The 21,652-nt window shown below is 43.8% G+C and overlaps 1 protein-coding gene and 1 long non-coding RNA gene across 5 annotated transcripts; both read left to right on the top strand.

Moving 5' to 3' along the window:
* The first annotated feature begins 1,439 nt into the window (after window positions 1-1,439).
* Window positions 1,440-17,139, top strand: LOC142097217 (syntaxin-4-like). 2 transcript variants are annotated; one of them, XM_075178879.1, is made up of 10 exons: window positions 1,440-1,589; window positions 10,589-10,690; window positions 10,823-10,922; window positions 12,494-12,568; window positions 13,255-13,322; window positions 13,694-13,802; window positions 14,190-14,263; window positions 15,276-15,413; window positions 15,742-15,852; window positions 15,935-17,139. In XM_075178879.1, the coding sequence occupies exons 1-10, from the start codon at window positions 1,560-1,562 to the stop codon at window positions 16,013-16,015; spliced, it is 888 nt and encodes a 295-aa protein (XP_075034980.1). In that variant the 5' UTR covers window positions 1,440-1,559; the 3' UTR covers window positions 16,016-17,139. The 2 variants fall into 2 exon arrangements, with proteins under 2 accessions (XP_075034980.1, XP_075034981.1); XM_075178880.1 differs by lacking the exons at window positions 1,440-1,589; window positions 10,589-10,690 and having other exon boundaries at window positions 10,823-10,888.
* On the top strand, window positions 14,272-15,268 carry LOC142097219 (uncharacterized). 3 transcript variants are annotated; one of them, XR_012678147.1, is made up of 3 exons: window positions 14,272-14,776; window positions 14,849-14,879; window positions 14,959-15,268. It is a non-coding gene; the product is annotated as an uncharacterized LOC142097219 (long non-coding RNA). The 3 variants fall into 3 exon arrangements; XR_012678146.1 differs by having other exon boundaries at window positions 14,272-14,740; window positions 14,777-14,879; XR_012678148.1 differs by having other exon boundaries at window positions 14,272-14,419; window positions 14,502-14,879.
* Window positions 17,140-21,652: the final 4,513 nt, after the last annotated feature.

The following is a 21,652-nucleotide window of genomic DNA, read 5'->3' on the forward strand; positions in this document are numbered from 1 at the left end:
TAGACTATACAGTAGACTATACAGGGTAGAACAGTACAGAACAATAAACACACAGTACCAGTACTTCAGAAACTCCGGGAGGGCAGATACAGTAGAGACGGAGCAGAAGAACAGGTATGGAGACTGGAGGGAAGAGGGCCCTGCTCATTCGAGCTTACATCCTAAGGGAAGGTAAACAAAGTCAGGCACAAAAGGGAGCCAGTGAATCAAAGGGGAGAGAGATGAGGGGTCAAGGGAGGATGAGCAGAAGAGATGAGAGGTTAAATGGATGGTTTAATTTTTTTGTTTGAGTAGTCCTTTGTGAAGCCAATCGGTGGCTCCCCCCAGGACCCCTGTTACGCGAGATTGGCTATGTTATGTGCGCTCTACAGCTCACTGCTCTGTATTATGTTATATTATGCTTACAAAACCTTGTTCACGGGTACCAACAACTTACATAATAATGGCCAGTTAAGCTTGAGGGGTACTGACATCATGTATGTTACTGAAACTGGAAATAAAGTCACTTCTGCATCTTAAATAAAAAAATAACTATACCAGTAAAAATAGAGACACTTCAAGACTATAAAACCCAAGTCTGTGCATGCAAAGTAATTATTGTTGTAACTATAAATTTTTGCTTTTATTAAATCCAAATGAACAGTGTCCCCTAGTGGTCAAATTATCCAGAAAAACAGTAGAACCCTTGTGTTGTTGTACAAAGCACTATCATTGCAATAAATATTCTCTCCAACTGATTAGTACCCGCCCAAAATTGTATATACACTTTGTGAAATCACTTAAAACACATACAATGAACAAAGGAGTCCTATATCACAGTGTACCGAAATACAGTGCAAAAGTCACAAATAGAACAAAACCTTATTTTACTCGCTTTACTATCAATATCTGAATGCTGGAATCCAGCACACAACTGTGGTTACAGGGGAAAGGGCACCATATGTAATTATAAGCAAGTAAGTCAATTGTATTTCATGTAAGCTGGCCACAGCTGCCCTATGAGAAGCACTTAGAAATGTCACTTTAACACAGTTGCAGGAACCAGGCTCAGTGCCAAGCTACAATCACATATATAATATACTATAAATATCTATCTATCTATCGCTCTATATATATATATATATATATATATATATATATATCTGTCTGTATATCTATACACATATATAGATATATGTCTATATCTACATACATATGTATATATCTATATCTGTCTATATATCTATATTATAAATATATATCTGTATATCTACCTATATAAATCTATCTACATATATATGTTTACTATCTATCTCTATCTGTGTATATATCTATATAATATAATAAATATATGTCTGTCTGTATACATATCTCTACATAATGTAAGAGTCCTCCAGTATCCCAGCATGCACCTCACTCCTTCTCCCCTCTATGGTGTCTGTGCCGCAGGAAGGGTGCAGTGGGCGGGGCCCCGGGCTGAGCATGCGCAGTGTGCGTGGAACTAAGTTCTTTCAGAAGTATCCTTGGAACGCTGAGAAGAGATACATTGTATCCACATTGTATCCAGAGTGACAGCAGCCATGAGGGACCGGACCAAGGAGCTGGGCTATGTGAGACATCTCAATCATTCTGTATCTCTGTGTAGGGCTAAGAAAGGACAACTCCCCAAGCTGCTGGGGAACTACATGTCCCAGCATACCCTGCTAGCCTTGGGAATGCTGAGACCTGTAGTTCCCCCCCCCGCAGCTGGGGAGCCAGAGGATGTGTATGCTGGTGTGCAGTCTGCATGTAGCCTGAGGGTATATTATGTACTAGTGTAACTTCCACTTCCTATTTACTGTATAGCTCTCCGTTTGTGATTGCAGCTAGTCAGCCAGAGTCCCCCCCCAAAAGTCCCTAACTCCAGCCCGACCTGTTGCACATCCAGGCACTGTACCTCTTATACAACTGTTCACACTGTATACAGCGACTGTGCGGCAATGACTGGGTGCAGTGTCATTTTGCTTGGAGTCAGTTACGTTATTATGAGTGAGGTTAACCCCTTACACCCTGGGTATATATTATGTGACAGTCAGTAGATGGGACAGTCATTGTCAGCCCTTCTCCTGGGGAATCAGCAGATTTAACCCTTCCAGCCGGGCACCTCTCTGACACATAAGTGGCTAACAGTGAGGTAGTTGATCCTTTTCCATCAATCCCTGGCAATATTCCTGAATTACTACTTTCTTTAAATCACATACAGTCAGGTAGGTGGTTATATATAGGGGAGGTAGGATGAGCCACACAATGGTTTTAGTCCTAAATTTGTGAAGAAATAAAGGAACTGGACACATTACAAAATGCACACATACAAAAATGTGTTGGACCTCCAAAAAGACTCCCGAATAGCTGCTTGTGCTTGGTCTACGCCCGTCATAGAGAGTGTCCAACACTCTGCTGCATGCGCTACTTAGCTTCTGCAAATGATGGACTGATACCGCCTAGTCTATATCATGTAAACAATATATCAATCAAAGGGATTTCATTCACAGTCAGTACTGCTACAGTTGTCCCTGACTATGTGGATAGAACTTTCATGTTGGTTTATATGGGGGAAAAAAAAAATTAGTGATGGCTGCATACGATAATCACTTGTTGGAAAAGTATGCTGTCCTGTGGTAAGATAAAATAGAGGTACAGCTTCTCATAGTGTACTGTACTTTTAAAACAGTTATAAAATCTTTTGTTGCTATTTTATTGAGCTATGGATGATGATGATAACAGGCCCACTGTAAACAACAAATGAAGTCACTATTTTACATTACTACATAGGAAAGGCTGTGAGTTATTGAGCTGAATAATACATTTAAAATAACTGGAGTGTGTGTATGTGTGTGTGTGTGTGTATATATATATATATATATATATATATATATATATATATATATATATATATATATATATATATATATATCCACCTTACCCTGTTTCATCACTCGCATGTTAGAAGCTTGGTGATTCTGGAGCAGATAGAGAGTGATTGACAGGCTTGTTCTGCAGAAATGCTCATACACAGGGGCAAGGACAGTGATGTCACAGCAGCTGGAATGACTGTAGTCTCAGCTTTGTGACCTGCGTCAGATCCCATGAGGACACTAATGATGTGGGAGTGGCTTATGCCAGGATAAGAAATTGCTATTTATAAGAAATATAGATATGTAATGTACAGCGATGCATATCATCCAATGATCCAATCAAACGAGAGGGAATCCTTGTCCACTGGTGGAAATAAGTCTATAAAATCTACATTTACTATAAGATTAATATACTGCGGTACAGCAACATTGATAGAACGACAGAAACATACAGGATCTCTAAGAAACACGTTTTTGATTGAGAAAGTATCTTTGTATAAAGCTACACTCGCCATCAACCCAGAAAACATACATAGAAGTTTATGTGGATAATGTGCTACAATGACACGTTAGAGTGACAGCAGAATGTCAAGGTAGCACTAATCAGCGTACTTTGCCTTAATGTTTCATATTAAACATTTCCATATCGGGGTTTAGTGTTCTTTTAATTATTCTCTTTTTAATGCACTGTATTACCTACAGGTAGGGACAGCCATGGGCAACCAGTTGGCCCCGAGTTATGCCAATTTATACATGGGCCATTTCGAACAGAAGTACATCTGGGATGGACCCTTTGGAGCAAACTTGTTCTATGGCCGTTACATAGACAAGCTGCTTATTATTTGGAAAGGGGATTCAAATTCTATTCACAGTTTTGTTGAGTACTTAAATCACAATTCTTATAATTTAACCTTCACTTATACATTTAGTCAGGAGTCAGTGAATTTTTTTAAACTAACCCCCTCGGCCAAAGACTCAAGTACTATTGCTTCTAATTATCAAACATCAGTGGACTCTAATGATTATATTTGCTTTGATAGCTGTCATCATAAGCCAGGGCCGTAACTAGGGCTGTGCGACAGGGGCGACCGCCCAGGGCGCAACTCTGAAGGGGGGCGCAATATAGGAATATTTTAGGTTGATTTGGTTAAAATTGAGGGCTAGGGGGGCGACATTTGTCTTTCTCGCCCCAGGCTCCAGAATTCTAAGTTACGGCTCTGTCATAAGCCATGGCTAAAAAATATTCCAAAACGTCAATTGAATCATATAAGAAGGAATTGTTCCTCTGATATCACGTGTTAAAAACAGGCTAAAGATGATTAGTGTATCTAAAGACAGAATATATCCTGATAGTGTAGTTAATGAAGCTTATGGATATGCCCCAGCCCTGAACTGAGACTCTTTCTTAATATCTAAAGAGACGTTTTGAAACCCTCAGAATAATATTTATATCAAAATATAATACTAAACAAAACTCATATATTTTCTCAAATTTGGGATGATTGGTTCATCTATAATGGTGGATCTGGGCTTACATACCCAAATGACCTTCCTCAGAGTGTTTCTGCCCTTTTCTTGTGATTGATTTTTGGTAGATAACATATATCATATTATCACTCGACCCCCAGGGGCCCCAGTTTCGGTCTCACAATTTCCCTTCCCCTAATCCCTCTCTTCCTCTTCTCACTTTTTTTCTTCCCCTTTATATAAATCGTTACTATATTACACACCCTTTCTGGGTCTATTCTCAGTTCCGGGTTATTGTTGCTACTATATATGTTTATCTCAGGCTATTATTCTATTTGTATTTGGTGGCCTCATCTCGCCTTTACTGCTAGATATCATTTGTCTATTGTACCTTTTGACCATGTCGAATGTTTATATTTTTCTGTGACGAATCCTAATAAATAATAAAAAAAAAAAAAATAAAAAAAAAATAATATATATATATATATATATATATATATATATATATATATATATATATATATATATATATATATACTAAACATGGGCAACACAGTGGCCTAGTGGTTAGCACTTCTACCTCACAGCACTGGGTTCATGAGTTCGATTCCCGACTATGGCCTTATCTGTGAGGAGTTTGTATGTTCTCCCTGTGTTTGCGTGGGTTTCCTCCGGGTGCTCCGGTTTCCTCCCACACTCCAAAAACATACTGGTAGGTTAACTGGCTGCTATCAAAAATTAAAACAAAAAAAAAACAAAAAAAACCCCTAGTCTCTCCCTGTCTGTCTGTGACTGTGTGTGAGTGTCTATATTAGGGAATTTAGACTGTAAGCTCCTATGGGTCAGGGTCTGATGTGAGTGAGTTCTCTGTACAGCGCTGCGGAATTAGTGGCGCTATATAAATGATGATGATGATAAACACTTACAGATAAAGACTATTATAAATAAAAATGATTCTCTTTTAAAGCAGGATCATATTTTAAGTAATGTTATTCCAGAAAGATCAAATATTATATTTTAATTAGAATAGAAATTCGAAAAATACGCTGGCACCCAGATTTTTGAAATAGATGAAAGTATCTGCCCCTTCCGAATCATCCTTCAGCTTTTAGAGAGCACATTAAACCGACTGCACGCGGTGGGGATACGTTCAAGCACCTACCTGTGTGAAAGAGAGATCTTCTGGATTTTTAAGTGATGGACATTACACCCTGAGGGGTTGAATGAGTCCTTAGAATTTATCTTTAGTTCATTAATTCCGCTTGTGAGATACATTTGTTGATGTGTAACTAAAGATAATTTGAAGGGTTATTTTGATATATTTTTTTTATTATTCATTCATTATATCATTTATATCTTGATTAATATATAGGTAGTTTGGATTAAATTAAAGATCAGTGTTTTTAGGGTTTATTTGATTGTGTTATCTGGTATTTAGCTTATTGGTTTCCTTAGCTAACTGTGGCTCAGTGGATAGAGTGAGGACCCCTATATGGGAGGGAGTCAGAGTTTGATTCCCTGGTGTTCTGTGTACTTTTACCAAGATTATATTTGGAGATTATGTTCTAATTTATGTTTGTGTAGTAGGTAGAGGCATATTAATTATTTGGGGCTAATTTATTTTTTACCCGTTCTCTTTTCTATGACTATTACACATTATAGTGTTTCGGTTAGACAGGTTTTCTTAATAGATACAAATGGTTATTATCTAGAGCGCTCAGTGTTTATAGTTAGTGTCTTTGATGTGTCATAGGCTCCTGGTTTGCTATATCTCTGTAATTTCTAGATTAATTATTTGGATCACTTATTATTTTTCATAACGTTTTATTGGATCATTTTAGCGATGGAAACGTTATTTATTTTATCTTTGAATTTTTCCTTAGACATTCTGTAAATATAGTCCAGCTGCTTCTAATCATTTGGTGTGCTTTTGATTGGTAGCGTTGTTGAATGACGACTTAAACCCCGTTGTTCGGAGCATCTTTGAGAAAGTCATAGTGGTGAAACGCGTCGGATTACAGAACACTGTGTTTTTATTACCCCTGACTTCTGAGGACGGATCTCCCTTAGTTGGATTATCTTAACGAGCATCGATCTACAAGTTATACAGGAGCAGCTGATCATACTCTCTCCCGTTATAGGAAAATTGCATCTGAATTAGGACAAACAAGTGAAAGTAGCCTTTATGAGTAATATAAACACAAGTCTAATCGGGCTGACTTTATTTCTATGAAGGGACGGTAGGTCCCCAGTCAGCTATTTGGTTTATCTGTATGAGGCCGTTATCCACTTTGGTGTCCAGGGGTGCAAATATTAAGTACCTGTTGCGATCTTTCAACAACAAGTATCTATATCCGCTACCAACTACTGCTGTTTGTAAAGGGAGAAGAAACGAATCTGATCATATGCAAACAGAGGTTTCCTAGTGCCTGGAAACCCCCCTCCAAGCCTGGGGCACTGTATAATTGAGGTGGTTGGACCCTGCTCCCGCTTCACACGGCTCTGCTTGAAAAGGGAGAGCTGCGTGCACCTAACAGTAGTGCACTCAGCATTGCCCATGTATATTATGGGGATAGGAAGAGTTGGAGAGCAGCCAAGCACTGTCTAAAATTATAGCCATGCCCCCATGCATGCTGGTCACGCCCACTGGCAGGTTGGTGTGGAAACCCCCCTCTACAAATCCTGCTTTGCCCCTGCTGATATCCATTTTACATATACATGTGACTCTAATACACACGCACGGTGTGTTCATTGATCCTCTCTCTGCTTCTGTAGTATAAAATATCATATGCATGTCACTTTGTTTTTTGGAGCTTTTCAAAGGGGATTATATTTTCTTATATAAGACCTATGGACATTTTTTTTTCGGTTTATTATTGCTTTCCTTTTCCATTGACCCCCCACTGATGTGATATTTTGTTATAATTGATTTGTTGATGGTTTTTATAATGTATGTTTGATAGTAACAAATAGGTGCAATTGTTGAATCAGTAGCCTATGTTTATCCTGCCATGTTTATGTATATAATATAGTTTTGAGATTTCAGTCGATGAAACAATTAGATGGGCGCTCATTATTGTTTTTCCCATTTTATATTCATTATTGTAGAGGGAGTTGGCACCTGCCTCTACACAGAGCTGACTCTCATTTTTCTGTCTAGTTTGACTAAATTTAGCACCTAGGAAATTTAGTTGATACTTAGGGGTAAATTTACTAAACTGCAGGTTGAAAAAGTGGAGATGTTGCCTATAGCAACCAATTAGATTTTAGTTATCATTTATTTAGTAAATTTTCCAAAATGACAGCTGGAACCTGATTGGTTGCTATAGGCAACACCTCCAGTTTTTCAAACCGCAGCTTGATAAATTTAGTGTTCTTTTAATACCTGTAGCCAATATGAACAGAGATAAATTCATTTGATTACTAAAAAAACAAAAAACATAACGGATATCCTAATTTGCTTTGCTGGAAAATGGACAGAAACGTAATCGGTCTTCAATGAGCCGAGTGATGCACATTTTGGAGAATGGGGAGAGGTTTTTTTTAGAGACATTGCAGAGTTTCGATATACAGTGATCAGTCACAACATTCAAACCACTGACAAGTGAAGTGTATAACATTGGTTATCTTGTTACAATGGCACCTGTCATGGGGTGGGACATATTAGGCAGCAATGAACAGTCAGTTCTTGAAGTTGATGTGTTTGAAGCAGGAAAAACGGGCCAGGGTAAGGATCTGAGCAACTTTGACAAGGGCTAAATTGTGATGGCTGGACGGCTGGGTCAGAGCATCTCCAAACCGGCAGGTCTTGTGAGATGTTCCTGGTTTGCAGTGGTGAGTACCTACCGAAAGTGGTCCAAGGAAGGACAACTGGTGAACCGGAGACAAGGTCATGGGTGCCCAAGGCTCATTGATGCATGTGGGGAACGAAGGCTAGTCCGTCTGGTCCAATCCCACAGAAGAGCTACTGTAGCACAAATTGCTGAAAAAGTTAATGCTGGGTATGATAGAAAGGTTTGTAACCTCTTTTAGAAAACATTCGCACAGAACTTCCTTATATTGGTTGAACCACCTGCTATATCCACACTTGCCAACTCTTCCGGAATGTCCGGGAGACTCCCGAATTCCGTGTCGGTCTCCCGGGAGAGCAGCAATTCTCCTGTGTGCGGCAAATACCTGGCCAAAATAATGCGATTTGCGGTGATTCGCGTCATCGCATCAAAACATCATTTCCGATGCAGGGGGCGGGGCCAAAATGACGCAAATGACTGTGCCCCGCTCCCTCCCACCCTCTAGTTACACCCACTGTACGGGATCTCCCGAACTTCAGTGCCTAATAGTAGGCAACTATGGCTATATCTCAAAACTATCTATACTATTAATTCACAGTAGGTGCTTCCAGAGAGAAAAGAGGATTAATGTTTACAGTAACAGAAAAGGGTTCTCCCATAAGGATGTCCTCTAAATGTTCATCAATTCTCTTAAAATAATTACTTTATTATTATTCTTATTAAAATACCTTATGAGTGAATTGTTTAATAGATAGTGATAAGTAGAGAAATGTGATTAAAATCTATGTGATAGTTCACTAATTAGCAATACTATTTTTACAAGATATAATTATTTTTTTATTAAAGTTACATACATTACCTCAATATCTTGTTTGTTATTGTAAATAGTCCGGTATCTCTATATGTTTTGTTCTAAATATAGGTCATCAGATAGCTAAGGCTTTATGACAATCACACTACAAATGTAGCAATTGTGAAAACAATTGTTACTGTACAGATGTCATGTGATCGGCGCACTCTGATGCAGTGTATTCTGACCTTTTCAAACAGTATGTTTCACATATTGTACCTTATGTGTATTTCTGACCTGATCTTTACACTCGTATTACGTGTAAGTAGATGCTTATATAAGATAAGTATCACAGTCATTTTCTACTTAATTAACCATGGACTATTAATGTCACATATAGACGGCTGTTAGCTATTCCTCCCTCTAGCAATCTGCTAAAACTAGACTAGCTGCTTAAATTTGATGACACAGCTAAGGAAATATCAGTCTATATAACAGCTGATTAAGGATTATGAGAGTATCATATAGTCAGTGTACTGTGCCGCCATGTGTCTGCTGTCCATCTAACTTCCATTGAGAACCAGTCAATTAGCTACTCTTGTATCTATATACCGCTAGAGAAATACCAGTTGGTAAAAGAACTTTTGCAGGACATATTGTTTTGCTAGGTGAATATCACATAATCGGCGTGCTAGGACACCGTACCCCGACGCGCGTTTCGCTCTACGCTTTTTCAAGGAGTAGATATATGATAGGAAGGTGTCAGAACACACAGTGCATCACATAATGTGCTCGGCCACACTGCAAAAATTGTTCAGGAATGGTTTGAGGAACATGACAAAGAGATCAAGGTGTTGAATTGGCCTCCAAATTCCCCAGATCTCAATCTGACTGAGCATCTGTGGGATGTGCTGGAAATACACGTCTGAGCTATGGAGGACGCACTTCGCAACTTACAGGACTTAAAGGATCTGCTGCTAACGTCTTGGTGCCAGATACCACAGGGCACCTTCAGAGGTCTTGTGGAGTCCATGTCTCCACGGGTCAGAGCTGTTTTGGCAGCATGAGGTGGACCTACACCGTATTAGGCAGCTGGTTTTAATGTTGAGGCTGATCTGTGTATTTCCATCATATTATACCAAACATGCACACGTTATCAGTGTCTGTGTATGAGTCACATTGTACTATGATATAGGTAGTTCTCCCAAGACCCTGTGACATGACCTTTGTTTGGTCCATGTCTTCACTCCAGAGCCTGGATTTAAAAAAACAAAACTGTATGAAGGTAAATAATTCCAGAGGTAACATTAAATCAAACTGCAAATGCCGAAAAGTACGGTGTGGACACTGAAAGTAAGAGCGTGACGGATGACAACGTGCTGAGATAGGCTGCAGATATTATTGTATGTTCTCGTACCCCAGGCTGCAGGAAGACTGCTGGTAACACTCTGCCTCCTCCGAAATACTGTCCCCAGGCTCCCCATTCATTGTCCTTATTACTGAGTGCACAGGTTACATGTTGTGGGATGAACCCTCAGAATGCGGCCAATGAATGGATTGAGAGAAGAGTGATGTCGCTAGCTCCTAGTGCACGGATTGGTAGACAGGATGGCCGCCTCCCCTGCATGTGGGTGATGGGTAAATGCCACTTGTTGTTTTTGTTTCAGGGCGACACCGACTCGGACTCCGATGAGTACAAGGTTTTTATCCAAAGTCCGCCCAATGGCAGCCATGAGGAAACGGAGCTTGACCAGCAGCTGTTCCAAATGGTAACTTGTAACGTTTGTCACTGGTTATTTCCGAGAGTCAGGAGGAGGCACTACGCATCTCCCTCCTCACTGTGACCCACCTCATGCCTCCTGCATTCTCTCTTATGGGTGACCTCTGACCTCTTTCTACAGATTAAAGACATCCGAGTTTCACTGGAGATCCTGACGAGCAAAGTGAAAGAACTGGAATCTAATCAGGTGATGATCCTCAGCCAACCGCTCCCTGAGGACAGTAAGTGGCGCCAGTGACTGCATCTTTGTATTACCTGCACCTCATTAGCCGCTCCACCCTCGTACCGACTGCACCTCACTGACCCCCTGCACCCTCGTACCGACTGCACCTCACTGACCCCCTGCACCCTCGTACCGACTGCACATCACTGACCCCCTGCACCCTCGTACCGACTGCACATCACTGACCCCCTGCACCTTCATACCGACTGCACATCACTGACCCCCTGCACCCTCGTACCGACTGCACCTCACTGACCCCCTGCACCCTCGTACCGACTGCACATCACTGACCCCCTGCACCCTCGTACCGACTGCACATCACTGACCCCCTGCACCTTCATACCGACTGCACCTCACTAACCCCCTGTACCTTCATACCGACTGCTCCCCGTTGACCCCCTGCACCCTCGTACCGACTGCACCTCACGGACCCCCTGCACCCTCGTACCGACTGCACCTCACTGACCCCCTGCACCTTCATACCGACTGCACCTCATTGACCCCCTGCACCTTCATACCGACTGCACCTCATTGACCCCCTGCACCTTCATACCGACTGCACCTCATTGACCCCCTGCACCTTCATACCGACTGCACCTCGCTGACCCCCTGCACCTTCATACCGACTGCACCTCGCTGACCCCCTGCACCTTCATACCGACTGCACCTCGCTGACCCCCTGCACCTTCATACCGACTGCACCTCGCTGACCCCCTGCACCTTCATACCGACTGCACCTCGCTGACCCCCTGCACCTTCATACCGACTGCACCCCGCTGACCCCCTGCACCCTCATACCGACTGCACCTCACGGACCCCCTGCACCCTCGTACCGACTGCACCTCGCTGACCCCCTGCACCTTCATACCGACTGCACCCCGCTGACCCCCTGCACCTTCATACCGACTGCACCTCGCTGACCCCCTGCACCTTCATACCGACTGCACCTCGCTGACCCCCTGCACCTTCATACCGACTGCACCTCGCTGACCCCCTGCACCCTCGTACCGACTGCACCTCACTGACCCCCTGCACCCTCATACCGACTGCACCCCACTGACCCCCTGCACCCTCATACCGACTGCACCCCGCTGACCCCCTGCACCCTCGTACTGACTGCACCCTCGTACCGACTGCGCCCCGCTGACCCCCTGCACCCTCATACCGACTGCGCCCCGCTGACCCCCTGCACCCTCGTACCGACTGCGCCCCGCTGACCCCTTGCACCCTCGTAAGAACTGCACCCCGCTGACCCCCTGCACCCTCGTACCGACTGCACCCCGCTGACCCCCTGCACCCTCGTACCGACTGCGCCCCGCTGACCCCTTGCACCCTCGTAAGAACTGCACCCCGCTGACCCCCTGCACCCTCGTACCGACTGCACCTTTGATTCCACTCCATCAGTGACTTGTTTATTTGTACATGGAAGGTTAAATGAGGCATAACATGTATGTGATGGTACATATACATTTAGCATGTAACTTGTGTGTGTTGTGTGTGCCTGGATAGCATATTATGGTGTATTTAAAGGTGGTGGAAAATTCTGATTAAGTTATGTCTGTACTCCAGGTATGAAAAAAGATTTACAGAACCTGCGGGAAGAGATAAAGCACTTAGCAAAAGAAATACGTGGCAAACTGCAAAGTAAGTTCAATGACGTGTGCGGGTCTGTCCAGCCGGGCCCCAAGCCTTTTCCTTCCCTCCCTGCTCTGTCTGTCCAGCTGGGCCCCGAGCCTCTTCCTTCCCTCCCTGCTCTGTCTGTCCAGCTGGGCCCGGAGCCCCTTCCTTCCCTGCTCTGTGTGTCCAGCCGGGCCCGGAGCCCCTGCCTTCCCTGCTCTGTCTGTCCAGCCGTGCCCCGAGCCCCTGCCTTCCTCCGTCTGTCCAGCCAGGCTTCGAGCCCCTTCCTTCCCTCCCTGCTCTGTCTGTCCAACCGAGCCCCTTCTTTCCCTCCCTGCTCTGTCTGTCCAACCGAGCCCCTTCTTTCCCTCCCTGCTCCGTCTGTCCAGCCGGGCCCTGAGCCTCTTTCTTCCCTCCCTGCTCCGTCTATCCAGCCGGGCCCCGAGCCTCTTCCTTCCCTTCTCCGTCTGTCCAGCCAGGCCCTGAGCCTCTTCCTTCCCTGCTCCGTCTGATCTATCTCTTGGGCATCCAGACTGCTCCAGACAGACTTTCTCTCTGTGATATCCTTCTTTATGTCTTTCTCTTGCCTCCTCTTGCTTTGATGACCGGGTTTGAGTTATTCCTCTCCACGTACCTTTCGGTTTGTTTCCTGGTATAATTATTGTGAGACTTTCCCTTCCAGCTATGTCTACTTGTCTCTTACTTTGTTTCAGAAATAGAGGTGAAGGATGATGATGAGGAGGTCAGAGGGTCCGTCCACATGCGTATGAAAAAGACACAGGTATAATCCAGTCTCCAGGACAAGTTATTTATTTCTCTAAAAAGAAAAAAACCTGCTTTAAAGGTCAAGTATAGCCATGGATTACGGATGTAAATAGTATACCTAAAGTGATCTTAGTCCCTTACTTTATATGGAACTATATTGTTCCAGCTTAGTCTCTGCCGTCACTTTGCTGAAAGTCCTCATCATTAAATATCTGCTTAGGAAGTTTCACTAGAGCAGTGCAATGGCTGGAGTTTGATGGACAAGATTTTAGTCTCTGAATAAACTATAAAAAGTTTGTTAGATGTAAATACAGTGATGTTCTGTGTTATCATGGATCAGGTGAAATGTGTGTTAATATAAAGCATTACTCTCCTGGTCTTTGGCAGCATGGGGTCCTCTCTCAGCAGTTCATCGAGCTCCTGAATCGGTGTAACATGGTCCAGACTCAGTATAGAGAAAGCAACGTCAAGAGGATCAAACGCCAACTGCAGATAAGTACGTCTCTGTAAGGGATCCGTATTGTGCTGCTTGCGCTAGTGGGGGGTAAGCATTGTGCCGCATGGGAGGTGGATCATTATGGTGCTGCAAGGCTCATCCTGAGTTTGCTCCCCCACATGTATTGATCTTCAAAATCCATGTAGAGCTTTGCAAATATTGGGGCGAACCAGGTGCCCATCACCATACCCAGTTTCTGTAAATAAGCTTTCATCAAAAATAAAGTACTTGTGACTCGGAATAAACTAGATAATCTAAAATGAACCTACCCTGCCATAGTGAGACACCCACATTCTCCCATAACTAATCTCCAGTAATTTCTGGTAATTTTCGCCACTATGTGATGTTTTGTGGGTCCCAAGTAAGCTTCCTTCTCTTGTTTCACAGCTGGAAACAGTGTTACCGACGAGCAGTTTGATGAGATGCTGGAGAGGGGGGAGACTGACGTGTTCACATGCAATGTAAGAGGAGTCATGCGAAACGGGGATGCACATCCATATGCCTGTTTGGTATCACAGGAGGAGTTAGGGTCATTCATGTTATATGACAGACTGTATGATGTGGGTCCAATTAGCAGGATGCCGTGTGAGGAAGATTAGCAGAGGATGCCGGGTGAGGTGTGCGGTGGAGGATTAGCAGAGGATGCAGGTTGAGGTGTGTGAGGAAGGTTAGTAGAGGATGCCGGGTGAGGTGTGTAAGGGAGGTTAGCAGAGGATGGTGTGTGAGGAAGGTTAGCAGAGGATGGTGTGTGAGGAAGGTTAGCAGAGGATGCCGGGTGAGGTGTGTGAGGAAGGTTAGCAGAGGGTGCCGGGTGAGCAAGATTAGCAGAGGATACCGGGTGAGGTGTGTGAGGATGGTTAGCAGAGGATGCCAGGTGAGGATGGTTAGCAGAGGATGCCAGGTGAGGATGGTTAGCAGAGGATGCCAGGGTGAAGTGTGTGTGTGAAGAAGGTTAGCAGAGGATGCCGGGTGAGGTGTGTGAGGAAGGTTAGCAGAGGGTGCCGGGTGAGCAAGATTAGCAGAGGATGCCGGGTGAGGTGTGTGAGGAAGGTTAGCAGAGGATACCGGGTGAGGGGTGTGAGGATGGTTAGCAGAGGATGCCAGGTGAGGATGGTTAGCAGAGGATGCCAGGGTGAAGTGTGTGTGTGTGAGGAAGGTTAGCAGAGGATGCCAGGTGAGGATGGTAAGCAGAGGATGCCGTGTGACATATGTGAGGAAGGTTAGCAGAGGGTGCCGTGTGAGGAAGGTTAGCAGAGGGTGCCGTGTGACATATGTGAGGAAGGTTAGCAGAGGGTGCCGTGTGAGGAAGGTTAGCAGAGGATGCCGTGTCAGGAAGGTTAGCAGAAGATGCCGGGTGAGGTGGAAGGTTAGCAGAGGATGCCGGATGAGGAAGGTTAGCAGAGGATGTCGGGTGAGGTGTGTGGTGGAAGATTTGCAGAGGATGAGGTGTGAGATGTGTGTTTCTCTCCTCAGATTCTGAAGGACACACAGGTTAGTAAACAGGCCCTGAATGAAATTGAAGCCCGACATGATGAGATTCTGAAACTGGAGAAAAGCATTATAGAATTACATGATATGTTCATGTATCTCGCCATGGAGGTCGAGGCACAGGTAAATACTCCACATGCACTTATCTAAAATCCTAATTATCCTCCCTATGTATGCTTCCATAAAAGCCTGTAGGTCTTCCACATTGTCCATCTTCTGCTATTTTTCTTTACTTTCTATATTCGGTATTGCCCTGTTGGTTCTGCTTAGCAGAACCTGACACTTGTCATTGGCCATTGTCCCGCTGGGGTCCATTAGCTGTTGTTCGCCTGGCACTAGAGTGACCAGCATTGACCAGTACAGTTCTGCAGAGTCTGTTAGCTGTTTCCACTATATTATCCCCATAATACACTGTCCAGATTCTCTGTCTGACTTTACTTCGTTGTTACAGGGAGAGACAATAGACAACATAGAAAAGAATATTTCACATTCCTCTGATTATGTGGAAAAGGCCAAAAAACAACTGACCCAGGCCGTGGAGAACAGACAGAAGGCCCGTAAGGTAAGGCTGTCTAGTGGCGATAATGTGAGGTTATTCATGTACGAGTGAAGACATTTTATAGACCAGTCTCTTCTCCCTGCAGAAGAAAGTCTACATTGCGATCTGCGTTGCCGTCCTCCTCATCGTCCTCGTCATTATCATCACTGTGTCCGTCTTGAGTTGAGATGACACCACTTCACCCTCATCAACTGGATGATGATATGTCGCAGCTACTGCCGTCCTGGTCCCTGCTCACCACTGAATGGTTATCCAGATTCTCATCCGCTGGATATCTGGACCATTTATAGTGGGTCCGGGGGGTTGGGGATTAACTGAACTCCTGTGGTGCCTTATTTCATTACTACAATGTGTGTGTTTTGCAAGTGTGCCTTATTCTGCTGCAATTTCAGTGCTTTATTGACATGTATATCTCTGTATAATTTCGCTGCGGGATGGAGGTTCCCGCCATCACTAATGTTAATACATCACGGGTAGACCGTCACCGCCTCTGCTGTATACCCATCGCAGTGTAGTCTGTCTGGCCAGCAACGTGTCTTTCATAGGGCATTTTATCCGTATTACCTGGGCATTTAATTGACCGCTAAGACGGTTGCTGGATTCGGAAAGCCGGGAATATCAACCAGACCCGATCTACCCTTAGCTTCGACGATGAACAGGAAAATGGAACAGGTTTGTTCTAAGAAAGCAGTTTTGTAAATTAATATAACTTTGTTTTTGTTAAGAAGCTGAGTATGGCACATACACACAGACTGCGTTCCCTTGATTAACACGTCATGTATGAATCCTCGTACATTAATGTTGAGCAGGATAGTAAATGTGAATGAGTCTTGTGCTATATTGTAATATGATTTTGTGGTGTGTGCGTTCGTCAGAAGACGTCTGTTCGGTTACAGTGCACTGTCAGCTCAGATGACATGAACCTGTTGCTGACTCACAAATGAGCAGCCATTTTTGCCGGACGAACCAGTGGCCTTTGTGAGACACAACACTTTGCCTTCTCATGAATACTGATTCACTATAGCAAATGACTGCCTCCGCTGCATGTTGGTGAAAGGTCCGGTAGTATTCCCCATTTTGCCTCCACTCCCTTCCGCTCTCTGCGCGAGAGGAAGGGGCGCTTTGAGGCGCACAGCGCCAACACACTAAAAGGGACGAGACGTGGACGGGTCATCTCTTCAACCTTTAATACTGTATGTCGGTGGATGCTGGCGGCTCACACTGACTTGTACCTCCTATATCCTCTAAGTATTTTACATCAAATAAAGTATCTTTATTACTACGTTCAAATCGGTGTCTGTTTCCTCCCAGATTTGAGATGTATGCAGGGTTGTGGATGTAGACTACTTTGTAGGTAAGGGCGAGCAATTTGAATTGGATTCTAGAGGACAAAGGGAGCCAGTGTAGAAATGTGCAGAGTGCTGATTTGGAGCAACGAGAGAATATCAACAATCTTGCAACAGCTTTTATAAATGGATTAAAGTGGGCGTGGATGGGTGAGAAGAATGCAGATAGGCGGTTGCAGTAGTCGATGGGGAATACGATGAGATAATGGATACGTTTTGATTGCATCTTGGGTAAGAAGAGGGCATATTTTGACAGTATATCGAAGGTGTAGGCAACAGGAATGGGAGACGCTCTGGATGTGAATAGAACAGAGGGCAGGGTCAAGTGTGACACCAAGGCAGCAGGCTTGGAGACTGAGAAAATTGATGTCAGTGACAGGGAAACTGATGAGCTCTGTTTTGGACATGTTGAGCATTAGGCAGCGTTTGGGCATCTATGTAGAGACAGTTGGTTAGACAAGATCATATAGAAGGGGAGAGAGAGATTTTGGTGTCATCAATGTAGAGGTGGTACTGGGGGGCGAATGAGGGAAGTAGTTCACCTGGAGATTTGTACAGTGAGAAAAGAGAGAGGGGAGTGGAGGATGCGTCAGAGATAGAGATGCTGAAAGAGCAGTTGGATAATTAGGAAGTGAACCAAAAAAGACATGTATCACACTGGCCAATGGAGTAAAGGATGGGCAGGAGAAAAGGATGTTCATCAGTGTCAAAAGCAGCAGAGAGGTCCAGAAGGATGAGTATGGAGAAGTGACTTTTAGATTTTGCTCCAAGTAAAACATTGATCAGTTTTGGGAGGGCAGTCTCAGTGGACTATGGGGGGGGGGGGGGGGGAATCTGTTCTCAGAGACTTGAACGGAGCTAGAGGAAAGAATGGAAAATAAGTGGTTGTACACAAGTTACTCAAGTACAGTCACGGACAAAAGTTTTGAGAATGACACAAGTATTGGTTTTCACAGTTTGCTGCTTCAGTGTTTTTAGACCTTTTTGTCAGATGTTACTATGGTATACTGAAGTAACATTACAAGCATTTCATAAGTGTCAAAGGCTTTTATTGACAATTACATTAAGATTAAGCAAAGAGTCAATATTTGCAGTGTGGACCCTTCTTTTTGAAAACCTCTGCACCCTGGCATGCTGTTAATCAACTTCTGGGCCACATACTGATTGAAGGCCGCCCATTGTTGCCTAATCAATGCTTGGAGTTTGTCAGAATCTGTGGGTGTTTGTTTGTCCACCCGCCTCTGGAGGATTGGCCACAAATTCTCAATGGGATTAAGGTCTGGGGAGTTTCCTGGCCATGGACTAAAAAAATGTATGTTTTAATCCCCAAATCACTTAGTTATCAATTTTGCCTTGTGGCAAGGTGCTCCATCATGCTGAAAAAGGCATTGTTCATCACCAAACTGTTCTTGGATGGTTGGGAGAAGTTGCTCTTGGAGGATGTTTTGGTCCCATTCTTTATTCATGGCTGTGTTCTTAGGCAAAACTGTGAGTGAGCCCACACCCTTGGCTGAGAAGCAACCCCACACATGAATGGTCTCAGGATGCTTTACTGTTGGCATGACACAGGACTGATGGTAGCGCTCACCTTTCCTTCTCTGGACAAGCGTTTTTACAGATGCCCCAAACAATCTGAAAGGGGATTTATCAGAAAAAATGACTTTACCCCAGTCCTCAGCAGTCCAATCCCTGTACCTATTGCAGAATATCAGTCTGTTCCTGATGTTTTTCCTGGAGAGAAGTGGATTCTTTGCTGGCCTTCTTGACACCAGGCCTTCCTCCAAAAGCCTTTGCCTCACTGTGCGTGCAGATGCACTCACATCTTCCTGCTGCCATTCCTAAACACACACTGCACTGGTGGTGCCCCGATCCCGCCGCTAAATCAAATTTAGGAAATGGCCCTGGAGCCTTCTTCACAACTATTGAACATCTCCCCTTTAAGTTCTTATTGATCCGATAAATGGTTGATTTAGGTGCAATCTTACTAGCAGTAAGATAATATTTGTGTCATTCTCAAAACTTTTGGCCATGACTTTGGGTTGGAAACAGGAAGGAGAGAAATAAGGCAGTATTCGGAGAAAGAGGTAAGGTCAATAGTTTCTTTAGGATTGGAGATATGAGCTTGTAGCCATGAATGAAACATGCCAGTGGAGAGAGATCAATTCAAAAGGTGAGCATAAAGTGTGGGAGAGGGAGCAGAGAAATTGGGAAAGAAAAGGGTTAACAGGGTAAGTTGTGTGGTCAGGTGAGATTATTGCAAACTTTTTCCTCAGCTGCTAGGGATAGTAAAACGATGGTGGTTTGGGGAGTGTAGGAAGCAGGTGGGATGTTCGGCTTGAGGAAATGTTATTCAGTGGTGTCTATTTTGTCTTTGGAGTAGGTGGCAAAATCATGGCTTGTGAGGAAGAAGAGAGGGGAGGTAAAGGCATCAGGGGAGTAGAAAACAGGATATTGGAGAAGTATGTTTTATTGGCATGTGAAAGGGTGGTGTTTGATGATGATGATGGGATGAATTTATAGTGGAGCAAGTGATCTTTAGAGCTAGACTTCCTCCAGTGGCCCTGAGCAGTATGGGAGCATTTTTGTATGTGGCAAGTCTGTTTGGATCGTCACGGTTGAGGTTTGTATCTTTAGAAACTTTGTGGTAGCTGAAGTGACTATGTCGTTGTAGAAAGTGGCAACCAGATCCGGGTAGTTCTAGAGACAGTAGTTGTGTATGTGAAGTGGCTCTACTTGAGAGCATTTAGGGAAGCAAGGTAGGATGAGGCTAAAGGAAAGGAGGTTGTGATTGGAGAAAAGAAAGTTCAAGCTGGAGAAAACAAGGTCAAGTAAAATAAAAAATTGTGTTGTAGTAGAGAACGTGGTGTTGTCAATGGGAATTGTGAGCAGATAGTGCGGATCGCACGGGCCCAACGTTGACCAAGATGTCCCCGGAAGTGAAAAGGAGCAGAGGCAGAAAAAGGGCATGCAAGGATAATTTGTGGTTATGAGGTTGGTTTCTACATATGTAGGCAGACGAGTGTGGTGGGTGCAGACTAGCGAGGAGAGAAGTAGCGAAGAGGAAATTTTAATAGACTAAGGAGAAGTAGGATGTTGGAGAGAGATGTATGGTGAAAGTTCATAAGTGCATGGTGGGCTACCTGGTGTATGTATTGAGAAAGCATAGAGGAACAATTGATCTAGGTTGTGTAGCGATATGGAGGAGGTAAAGGCCCCTTTGCTACCCTCTGGCCGGGGTCAGAGTAGGGGGCCTCTAGAGCTTGGTCATCTGAACCAGGACAACAACAGTTGAGCTCAGTGGGTCCAGCAGCAGAATAGAGGGTAGCTCAGTACATCCTTGAAACAGCCCTGTGCCTGGTGTGAGGACTTCTCATTTACAAACAGTTTACACAAATGATGATGCTTTATACTTGTGACAATAAGACAATGTAGAAGGAAGGGCTCAGAGGTGAGCTAATGTGTAGATACCGCTCAGTGCTATTCACACAGCAGCAGAAAATTATTACTGTCCTATCAGCTAACACCATCAAATAAGAACATGTTTAAGCCACACCAGTTATTGTACAATTATTGAAAAGTGAAACTGTACAATGTTTTGAAACGCTGGCCTTTCAGTTTACATCGCCCCTAAGCTATGAAACTGGCAGCTACTCAAAGTGATAAATTACAAGTTAGTAACAAGTCACTTAGAGGAATTATCTTGTATAATTTTTCTGACCAACTGTTTAGCAGATAATGCCCATCTTGATCGATCGAGAGGTATAAAGGGACAGACTGTCAATCACATCTCTATATTGAGGAAACACAGCCATGTATATTTTACTTAAATGAATGAGAATTCACATATCAGCAATGAGGCACATGGTCAATTCAAGGGGGGAGACAACTAATGACTTTAGCACTATGTGGGGGTGACTCAATGATAGGCCCCAATTGCATTATGATCACGAGGCCCAGTGCACAGGCCGCATCCCCTATACCTTAAAGCTTTCAGCAGACTCCGTGTCCCAAGGGGCTGCCTGCTCCAGTGTAGAACTAGTTAATCTGCTCTCTCCGCCCTATTTATTATCAGAAGAACTGATACCACTGCAATGATAAATATTTAAAAATCAGGCCACCCCAGCTCAGAGGTGTGCACTGATTAATAGTTCATTCTGACCTCTGACAGTGTTAAATCATTAACTGAGTATATAACAAATTGGATTTAAGCGCTACGGAATTTGCTGGCGCAATATAAATAAATGATGATTAATTAGCAGATTACTCTGCATTCCTGATCCCCATAATTGCACATTATCCCTCTTTGGACACAAGGTGGCGCTGTAGTGAAAGCTGGTCGTGGCGTCTTTATACTCCGGAATTTACTACTGCAAATTTGGAATCCAATCAGAAATAAAATCATATGGTGTTTTTCATTCATTTGGCAGCTGCCAGGAAAAAACAAGTGACTTTAAAGA

The sequence above is a fragment of the Mixophyes fleayi genome, chromosome 7, assembly GCF_038048845.1.
Source record: "Mixophyes fleayi isolate aMixFle1 chromosome 7, aMixFle1.hap1, whole genome shotgun sequence".
Lineage (NCBI taxonomy): Eukaryota > Metazoa > Chordata > Amphibia > Anura > Limnodynastidae > Mixophyes > Mixophyes fleayi.